At 49.8% G+C, this 10,452-nt stretch overlaps 1 protein-coding gene across 1 annotated transcript; it reads right to left on the reverse strand.

Annotated features, from left to right (window-relative positions):
* Positions 1-216: 216 nt before the first annotated feature.
* OTP (orthopedia homeobox) lies at positions 217-5,911 on the reverse strand. The gene is made up of 3 exons (XM_058824267.1): positions 5,875-5,911; positions 4,512-4,921; positions 217-747 (listed from the first exon to the last, which is right to left on the reverse strand). The coding sequence occupies exons 1-3, from the start codon at positions 5,909-5,911 to the stop codon at positions 217-219; spliced, it is 978 nt and encodes a 325-aa protein (XP_058680250.1).
* Positions 5,912-10,452: the final 4,541 nt, after the last annotated feature.

A 10,452-nucleotide genomic window follows, 5' to 3' on the forward strand; every position in this document is an offset into this window, starting at 1 on the left:
AAGGGGGCGCGGGTGATGCGCGGGGGCACAGGGGGCTTGGGGAGGGTCGGGGGTGTTTCTCGGCCCACAAACCAGTCTGTTGGTGTCTGATTTCAGATCCTGAGTCGACTCCCTGGTAAGTCGGGTGGGGGAAGGCGGGGGCGCGGGGCGAGGCGGGGGCGCGGGGCGAGGCGGCGGCGGCGGGGGAAGGGGTGGCGCGGGGCGAGGCGCCGGCCATTAGGTGAAACTCATGGAGACTGTGTGCTCTAGTGCTTTGCGGCGGAGGGAGGCGATGCTGGTTCCCCGCCACACGTCGCTGCTGTCCGGGGAGCTGCAGAGCTGGGGAGAGCCCGTCACGTTGCTGGGGCCGGGCAGGGAGGCGGGCACCATGCCGGGGAAGGCGGGCTGGTAGAGGTGGGACTGCAGCCCGGCGCCGTTGGAGCCCGCCAGGCTGTTGGAGAGGCCCATGGAGTTGGGCGGCGGGCCGGCCGCCAGGCTGCACTGGGACAGGGACTGCGCCATGGCTTGCTGCCGTCCCAGCGCCGGCGGCAGCGGCAGCTGCGACACGCCGGGCATGGCGGCGGCGGCCCAGCGCGTGTCGTTGGCGTGGAAGGAGCACAGGCTGTCCCCCATGGCGGCGGCGGCGGCGGCGGCGGCCGAGGGGAACTGCGGCAGCCCCGGCGTCGGCAGCAGCGTGCCCGGGGCGCGGAACACGTTCGTGGTCTTCTTGCGCTTCTTCCACTTGGCACGGCGGTTCTGGAACCAGACCTGCGGGCAGCGACACGCTCCGTTAGCCACCACCACCCCCCGCTGCCGGGACCCCCGCCCCAGCTCCCGCCGCCCCCTCAGCCTCGCCCCGCCGGCCACGGTCGCTCTGCACACCCACAGCTCCACGCGCGTCCCCATCACAGGTTAATTAAACCACTGGAACTTTTTATAACGAAAGCGATCGATTTCTCCGTCCTGGGCAGGAGACTCCAGGAGAGGAACCTGGCCTGCCCACGGCGGGGGAAAAAAAAACCAAAAAACAAAAAAAACCCAATCAGTCTACGGCTCTGGGCCTTGCGTGGACGCGCTCCCGAACCGCCTTCGGAGCGCGGCCGACGGAGAGCCCTGCCCCGGGCCCGGCCAGGAAACCCTTGCTCGCACCAAACCGCCCACATTTGGGTTTAAAAAAACCCCAAAAACATAAACCCAAACCTATACTAACAAAGCCAGAGGTGGTTTAGGTGAATGGGTGCTCGTGGTGGCACCGTGGCAGGGATGGTTTGGTGGGTCTCCCCGCACCGCGGCCGAAAGCAACCGAGACAGTCGTGAGCCGGGAGAGAGCGCGTCCACCTGGAGTCCGAGGGAGCGCAGTGCTCCATCCTGCCGGATTCCACCCTCTCAGGCTCCACGGGCGGACTGAGAAAGGCGGACGCCAGTTAGCAGGAATGAACGGCCGTGAGGGAGCTAAATATTATATGAATAATCGAAAAATCGCGTTCAATTATGTTTTAGGGTTAATAGTCAAATTGCGGCTACAAAATCTTTTTATGTTTCATGGTTTGTTGATGGTGTAAAGAATCTCCATCAGGTCTGATCGCCTAAGTTCATAGCTACACTGCATATGCTTTTAAAATGTGAATGTTTCCAGTTGAAAACTGGTGCATGACAGATTAAAGTGCAAAGAAAACCTGGGGGAGATTTTGAAAATGCACACATGACAACTCTAGAAATATATTAACCATGAGCATTTGGAAACTTTGAACTCCTTTTAAAATGCAGCTAGCCTCTGAAAATTATTAATACAACAGTGAGAATCTAATGGAGGTTGGAATCTAAAAACCTACCTTGATGATATCTGCTGTTACAGTAATATAGACATACTGTAAATGTATTTTAAAATATATAGCCCATTTAATTCCCCAGCTATAAACGGGTGAGAGAGAGTGAAAGCGATAGAAAGGGAGACAATATCACTTTTGTTTTTCTTCTTCTTTTTTTTAAATGTTCTTTTTGTGTTTTTTTTTTCTTTTTATTTCTTTTTTTTTTTTTTTTTCTTTTAAGAAGCCAAAGCTTTATGAAGATCTCATTGGAATCCAGCAGATGATTAATGTGAAGATTTGGTAGGAAATCTGGAGAGCTGTATTAAAGCTCAGATCTCAGGTTCATTTCGATCAGCCAGCCGTGAACTCTGGGCCGAATTCATTACACTTTAATAGTGCTGGGAGAGGAAGAAAATGCAATTTCTCATTCCATTAGAAAACTAGAAAATACTCTCAGCTTGTCCCCTATTAAGATGTGGCAGGTGACGGGACCATTGTGGGGGACACGGTCAATGGAATTACAGCACATTATTTTTGTTCATATAAAATATTGGAAGGCAAGCCTGACTGTGCAGAAGTTATTTCACTGATTTAGTTTTTATGTAAATAAAATATTGAAAGTTAATTAATCCGTGCTAGAGACTAATGATTATGCTTATTATATTGCATTTGATCGCGTAATTTGCATGATTCTCGCATTGCTGCTTAATAAGCCATTCCAGGTTATAAATAATTCTGAAATTGGTTTCTAATAATGGCATGCTATAAAAAGAATGGTTTTATTACAGCAGCTTGAAAAGCAGAGCAATATCAGATGTGGAATTGGACTCTCATTTAAGCATCAGCCAGTTTAGTAATTATTTAAATGTATCATATACATTAAATACAGATCTAAAATTAGGAAAGTGGTGATTTATCCTAGCATCTAAAACCCTTAAAAACATATACAGCCGCTATAAATTAAGCATTTGGAGCATTCCTAATCAGTGCAGAGCCCATGTACTGAAAGGAATGTGTAGGCTATCTACACATTTAACTATAAAGAAAACTCTAAAGTACTCGTATAAGAACATAAACTAATTATTATTTAATTTAAATTTGATCAAGGACTAGTGATACATCGGATTATGAAGTAAATATATTAAATTTTTTTTGCCTTAGATTACATAATGTTAATCATTTTGAAGTGTTAATTAAGAAGGTTATGTTGATCTGATTACTTTTTAAATTACAGAACATTATTGTAAAAAAAAAAATTTAAATTGACACTCTATTAAACTGTTTTTATCAGCAGTCGCGAGCTATTAGCATTGGTTTAAGATTATGCCAAGGCGATTAAAACACTTTGTCTTTCTTTCTACGAATTTCTTTGATGTGCTGTTAGAAAATAACTATTTCCATTTTATATTTTACTTCATTTACCACACTCCTAATATTGAAATTGGTATCATTAACCTTTGGGAAACCCAATAAAGTTTAATAGACCTCGTTTTCTTTTTTTCATAGAGTCAGTTGTCCAATTATATTTTATTTGTGAATCTAATCTCTTTTTTAATTTAAACTAATTATAGTTCTGTGTAGGCTGAGTGAAATTGTTTTACTTTTTAAAAACAGACGTGCTTTTTCTGTCACATTCAAGAACGGAATCTGTTTTCTTTCATAAAATGTTCATTTAGGGATTTCTCTTCACGTGTCTTTATTTAGCTGAGGATTTTAGCTGTGCTTGCCGATAGGGATTTTGTGACTGCGCTGAAGTGCTTCAGCAGCAGCAGCCCCGGCGCACTGTGCTGAGCCGGGGTGCGCATCCGACAAGTGCCTCTATTGTGCAGCCTGTCATTCCTCGGCATGGACTCGCCTAGAAAGTCGCTACAATAACCTTATGCACAAAAAAGCTGCGTCTGAGCAGTCTAGCGCTTTGCACCTTCTCCCCATTTACCATATTTCGTTTACATTTATTTGTCTAAATAGTTTCCTACTGTCCGGTGTGCATATATATATATGTCTATGTGTGTATATATACGTATTTTAGAGAACAAAGTGCGTCCTAGCTGATGAAGTTACTCACTTCCCCCGCCATTCCCAGACATTATAAAAGCCAGTATGGGGAAAGTCCGAGTACAAACACAATTGGCTTTTATCGAAGTGCCTTTTTACGAGCCGGTATGCCTTCCCTCGCACCCCACCTCGGCTCTCAGGGCGGTGGGCTTTGGCGGACGCCCCTGCCCGGCGCTGCCGCGGCCGTGTGGCCATCAGCACCCTGGACAGCGGCCCCGCCGCCGCCACCGGACTCCGCTCCGGGGCAAAAGGAGTCATTCCCGGCAGGTCCGGCTCGACTCTTAGCGCCGGGCTATTGCGAGGACTGAGACCGCTCTTCTCGGGCTGTCCCTCCCCGGACTCCCTCCAGCCGCGGGTGGGGCCGTGGGCTGAGGGAAGGTCAGCCCACGCCCCGCTCGGGACCACCGCGCTGCAGGTGGGTAGGATAGAGGAAAAGGGGACACCCCAAGGTGACACTTCTACGGAAAGGGGAGCGACGCATGTCTGATTTCAAGGCTTTCTGACCAAACTGTTGCACTCAGAGGTGGGTTATTTACCCCGTCGTCGGACTGAGGTTTGGGGCACCCACCCCGCTCCCCGTTGTGCCTGTCCTCGCCGCCGGCCGGCCGTGCAGCCGTCCATGCGACTGGGGAAGGGCGGCAGGCACTGCGCGGGGGCGGCTTTTCCTACCTGCACGCGGGACTCGGTGAGACCGATGCGCAGGGCCAGCTCCTCTCGCATGAAGATGTCCGGGTAGTGAGTCTTGGCGAAGCTCCTCTCCAGCTCGTTGAGCTGCGCCGGCGTGAAGCGAGTGCGGTGCCGCTTCTGCTTCTGCTGACCCTGCTGCTGCCCGGCCTGGCTGGAGTTCTGGCCACCCTGCTGGCCTTGCTGCTTGTCAGCGTCTTTGGCGCTGACGGCTAGAGAGCTGGGGTTGGATCCCACCGTGGTGATGTCCTCTCCCGGCAGCAGGGTGGTCCCTTCCACCGTGTCCGAGTTGGGAGCCATGTCTCCCGGGTGTCCCCCCGGATCCGAGCCCCCGACGCCAAGCCGACACTTGACTGCCTCCCGGTGTCCCAGCAGCTCGGCCGCGTCTTTCATCCCTGCGGAAGCAAAGGGGCGGCAGTGACTCGGCTGCGGCTGAGCACAGATCCATCAGAGTCCCTCTCCAGCGCACTGAACTGAAGAGAGATATCCAAGCACCGCCACAGCCTCCCCCCGCCGTCCCCGGCCGGCCGCCCGCCAGACCCGCAGCCCTGCTCGGCTCCACGACACGCAGACAGCCCTAGCCCGGCGCGACCCGGGCGGCGGGGAGAAAACTTTACATCGAGCAGCTCCTCTTCCTGCTGAAATAACCAGTTCCCTGCCCGGCCTTCCCTTGCAAGACCAAGGGAAGGGAAGAGGAGGAGAGCAAGTTTTCACGGGTTCAACTTGGGTTTTCCAGCGGAGCTGGTAAGAGAAAGAGACGGAGAGAAAGAAATAAGGCTCGAGCCGCCCTGTTGCCGGGAGCGTTACCTCCCCGCCAGATGCCCGGGGACCTCGGTCAGTCTGGCCGATCTTTCCCCTCTCCTCCTGCCGCTTCTCTAAACAAAGTCATGAATAACCATAAATAGATAGATACAGATATTTCTCCCTTTTCTTTTTCTTTCTTTTTTTTTTTAATTTTTTTTAGGAAAAGGAGGGAGAAAAGCAAACGGGTGAGCAAGAAAAGGCCACACAGAACTCCGTAAACACCATCGAGCTCATCTGTCCTAAAATAATAATCATAATAATAATAATGTGTAGGTATGTATATAAAAACTGGGGAGAGAAAAATTAAATGATCCACAACTCGCTGTAGATCTACATACACCGTAGGTCACACTCTCTTCTTTTTTATGTTAAATCAAATTAAACTTTAATACAGTACAATTACTTTTAAAGGAATTAGCCCATTTAGAACGCATTAAGGTAAAATAAGGAACAAATTGTCAATTTCCTGCCCCGGCTTCCTCCCCGCTCGCCGCCGCAGCCGGTGCAGCCGCCGTAGGGCGGGGGGGTGCCGGGGGAAACTCACCGAGACGGGCGTCCAGGAGGTCGGCGTGAGACAGCATCGCGCACCGCTCCAGGGCGAAGGCTGTTCCCCCCCAAATTTTAGCGGCCTTAAGTTATTTAAAATAGATATAAGATATGAGATATATATATATAGATATATATATATATATATATAGATCGTCTAAATGAAAGAAAATTCGGTGTGTGGTTAAAAAGGGGGTCTCTTGCATTATAATGTCCTTTAGAGAGACGGGGAGGTGCTTAACACTTCAATGAACCCGTGAGCAGCTCGGCGCGGGGACCAATCAGGAGGGCAGCCTGCAAATGTCAGCGCCCGGAGCGCCCCGCTCCGCCCGCCCGCCGCCCGCCCGCTGCCGCCGCCCAGGCCTCCCGCCGTCCCGGCCGGCCCGGCCCGCGCCGCGCCCGCGCTCCCTTACCCCGCTCCGCCGCCTTGCCCGCCCGCCTTCGCCTTCTCTCCTTCTCTTCCAAACGCACATTTGCCACACTCCTCCGCTCCGGGTCGCCCCTGGTTTACAGGCTTTTATCGTTTTTAATGCCTCCTCGGAGCGCAGCCTCTCACCGATCAGTCTCCCGAGGGTCTCGCAAGCTCAGAGCCCACTGAGGGCTGCGAGCGGGGCAGACGGGTGGAGCGGGGTCGGGCAGCGCCGGCCCCGCTGGCCAGCAGTCCCGGGAACCGGGAGCGGGAGCGGCAGGGGAAACTGCAGCCAGGCTTTCACCCACACGAGCCCCGACGGCTGCGGGGCGTCCAGGAAAGAGAAACTTGCCCGAGTTCCCGCAGCGGGCCGTGCTGCACAGGCTCGCCCGGCCCCCGGGGCTGCACGCTCGGTGCCGAGGCAGAGCGCAACGAGGGGCAAGGGAGCCCAGGACCATGCGTCCCGGCCGCCCTGCCTCCCTGCCCGGGATTTGAACGCCCGTAAGCCCTATTTTTCGGGTAAAGTTTCCAAGTTCGGCTAGCCTACAAACTCAACTTAAAGCAGTAAATAAAGTTAAATGCTTTTTATTTTCCTCTTGAATATATTAAACTACTTGAACAATTTAAAGTGCTTTGCAGAAGTGAAGCGAACCATTTCTAATGTTCTGATTTTTCAAAGCCAGCCAACAACAAAGTTTAGATTAGTAATATATTTCTAACCAGAGTAATTTTCAAGATCATTAGGCATTTATGTAATTAGTGCCAAATCTATAAGCTTTTATTACGATTATTAGAGTAAAATCAGTATAAATTTGTACTAATTTACTACTGTTTAGACTTGGCTGTCAAGCCAAGAGGTTCTTATTGTAAATGATAACTGAGGAAATTAAGTGCAAAATTCTGTACCATTTCTGATCCGCTCCTAAACAATCCGTTTCAATTGTATTTGTAGCAGAACATAATGCCCTTTTAAAGTTATTTGACTTGTATTTTTATTTGCAAAACAAGAAAAATACCCTCTACGCGGGCACAATGAAAACTGATATTTACTACTTCCAACTTGATTAACATTGATTTTTAATTCAAAAGTGATGCAATTAAGATTATTCATTTAGTGCAAATAAAGCTTCCACCAAAAAGCGAGCCCAGTGAAGTCTATGTTAAATAAAACGGAGCCAATGGCTTTTTTTTCCCGCCATCCAATTGACTTACACGAAACACTGTAAATACTTCATGCGAACAGATGCAAGAGTGGTTTTGTTTGCAGCTCAGATGTGCAGGGGTTTCGGCAGAGACTGAAGGAGACAAAGGAACCGGCCGACCGATCTCTAGGGCAGTTTTGCTGTCTTTTTTTTTTTTTTTCCCTCCTCCCAGCTCAGGCTACATTGATTCAATTCGGCTTTCGAGACCTCGGGATGTTGCGAAGGACCTGGGTGCTCGGGAACGGCCGCTCAGAGCAGGGAGAGAGACCCAGAGCCGGGCCACAATTTAGCCGGAGACAGTGGGAGAAAGAAAGCAGATGGAGGTGGGGTGGGAGTTTCGGGATTATTATATTCCCCCGGCTGGATGGGTGACTACGGAGATAGCACATTTGCTGTGCTTTTTTCCTTTGAAAATTATTCTCTGTGTGCAGCTGTAGGGCAGGAGGGGAAGACCCGGCGGTGGAAACCGCTGGGAGGAGCCCCCCGGCCCGCTGCCGGGCGTCGGGACCCGCGGAGCGGAGCCGGCGGAGTCGCTGGGGAGACGGGCCGGCGGCGCGGGGGCGACGCGCAGCCTTTCGTGGCCGTGGGAGCCTGGCCGTGCCCGGGCCGGGGTGAGGCGGGCGGTCAGGGGCTGGCCGGGGCGCCAGGGGCTCCGTTTTAGCTGAATGTATCGGCACAAGTGTGCGGGCGCTCGAGGTGCCCGCAGTCGGCTTCCGCCGAGCGCGCCGCGGGCAGGGTGGCAAGGCGTGCGTGTGCATCTATTCCGTGTTGTTGTATGTTTCAGGTCGATAAATAAATGTGTAATAGTTAATGTGCAGACACATCAGAGTAATAACAATGGGATGAAATCAAAGGATTATCAATCTCTGTTAGTAACTGCTGAATAACAATGCTGCGGTGTGATTGATAGCGCGCTTCATTTTATGACTTTTCTATTGCTCTTGATTTTTATAGCAGTATAAACAAACTAAATCATTTCTTCTAAGACTTCAGATCGCAATCGTCTTAAGGGAAGGGGGGAAATCAGAGAAGGAAGTCTGCGGTAGAGAAAAGAGCGGACTGGGCTGACACGCGTGTCAGAAAGAAAATGACAATGGGGCACATGTAAAATACCCTAATCACATTCCGCTTTCGCGCACTCCTGTTTTGTCAAGTGCCCGAATTCACCTGGGCAGCGTCGGAGATGTATTTACAAGGATTTTATTCCCCGTCATCTTTCCATTTTTCCAGTGTAGCCAGAAAACTGCCAGTCAACTCCATTCCCTGTTACAATTTACGGTATTCCCCACATGATCATAGGAACTGAAGTTCCTAACAAGGAAAGGCTTTAGCACAATGGCCAAAAATCTTCAGAGTGACACGAGCGTCTTCAGAAATCACTTCAGAGCAAAGTAAAAGGATTTTCTATGACGGATCCAGTGATTTTTCCTCAATAAATAGGTTTTAGATTGTTACACACACGTAGAACTGGAACAAAGGGCAGTACCAGAAAATATATTGGTTGCCCCTAATAAAATTTATTTAGACAGTTTATTTCTCATAAAAAATAGAGATTGAATTTCGTACAGAAGCGCCTGCCAAGAGGCCAGGCACTGGGAGATCATCTCCCCCCGCACCTTCCTTTGCCTTTCTTTCCTTTTCCATCCCATCCCTTCCTTTCCCTGCCCTGCCCGGCGGAGCCCGGCGGGCCCGATCCCGGGGTCCCGGCCGGGGCCGGCTCTGCCCTCCCCTGGAGGGCCCCCCCGCCCGCGCCAGCCGATCCGCCCGAGCGAGGGCCGCGGGAGCGGGGCGTGCCGCATCTGGGAGTAATATAACCCTAATTCTCCAGCGCTGTGACCCTGGTAAGAAAGGGTAGAGAACTTTCCAAACCCCAGAGCTCCCCCTCTCCCCTCCCCGCTAAACTCAAGCCCTGATTGAATGAGGCTGTAATATAAACAAGTGTATTTAACCAATTCTGCTCTGATTTAGAAACAGCACCTTCTTTTATCAGAATAATTATATTTGGACAGAGAAACACAGTAAAATAAGGTTAAACTGCTAAAGTCAGCAGGGTGGCTTGGCATAAATGGCTGATAAGATTTGTAATTTGATATTTTATTTATGTATTTCTTGAGCATCCATCCAGTTAAGCCGGCTGCTGTATGCAGAGCACCGTAATTGGTTTTTACACCCAACAACGCTCACAGCGTTTACCAAATGCAACTTTTGGTTGTTGGATTGTTCGTGCGGCTTTTTTTTTTTTAATATTTTTTTATTTTTATTTTCAGACAGTGGTGCTGAAATATCGGATATTATTATTCACATTCCCGCTGTTCAGTGCTGCATTGTAACATTGTTCGCTTTAATGAGAAGCGCCTCCCTCAATAATTAACGACCTCACATTTCCTCTTTTCTTGCCTGATGAAAAGAATCAATTTTAATTCATTGTAAATTACAGCTATGCTTTTGAGTGTTATTTGCTTACTTTTCCACATCGACATACCCTAAACACAAATGACAAATCAAACTATATCCTTTCGTTAGGGGTAATTTGGAGTTAAGAAATGGAAAAGCATAAACACGTGTTTTCATTTCAATCAACCCTCTCGAAAATATGACTTCTTTGGAAACGAAGGACAAGGCTGCCAGCAGCTACAGATCCCAATTTATACATTCTAGTCAGAGCTAAACGTAACGATCATCGCCGCTTTACGACACTAGGCTGCATGTAGCATTTTGTCGCCGCTATAAATACACTTCTTTGAAAACAACTTTATGAAGTTTAAAGACATCCGAGGCAAGAACGCTCGCAGCTGATCAGAAACGAAGCCGTCAGGTGTCCCGAAAACAGCCTCCCTAAGGTCGGCGGGGAGAGCTCGGGCCACCTCTCCTCTAACTCTGTTAAGAACAGCATTTTACCATTTTCTTATTCGTGTAAATATCTGTATCCGGCTACAGAGGAGCCAAAGGCAGCGCCTGCGGTGTC

Source organism: Ammospiza caudacuta, chromosome Z (genome assembly GCF_027887145.1).
Source record: "Ammospiza caudacuta isolate bAmmCau1 chromosome Z, bAmmCau1.pri, whole genome shotgun sequence".
Classification (NCBI taxonomy): domain Eukaryota; kingdom Metazoa; phylum Chordata; class Aves; order Passeriformes; family Passerellidae; genus Ammospiza; species Ammospiza caudacuta.

What these genes read in the sequence shown, in the direction of transcription:
- OTP (XM_058824267.1), bottom strand. Translation starts at nt 5,911, where the DNA reads ATGCTGTCTCACGCCGACCTCCTGGACGCCCGTCTCG. An exon ending in CCTCCTGGACGCCCGTCTCG is followed by an intron (nt 4,922 to 5,874) that starts GTGAGTTTCCCC and finishes TTGCTTCCGCAG; the next exon opens with GGATGAAAGACGCGGCCGAG. An exon ending in TCACCGAGTCCCGCGTGCAG is followed by an intron (nt 748 to 4,511) that starts GTAGGAAAAGCC and finishes CGCTGCCCGCAG; the next exon opens with GTCTGGTTCCAGAACCGCCG.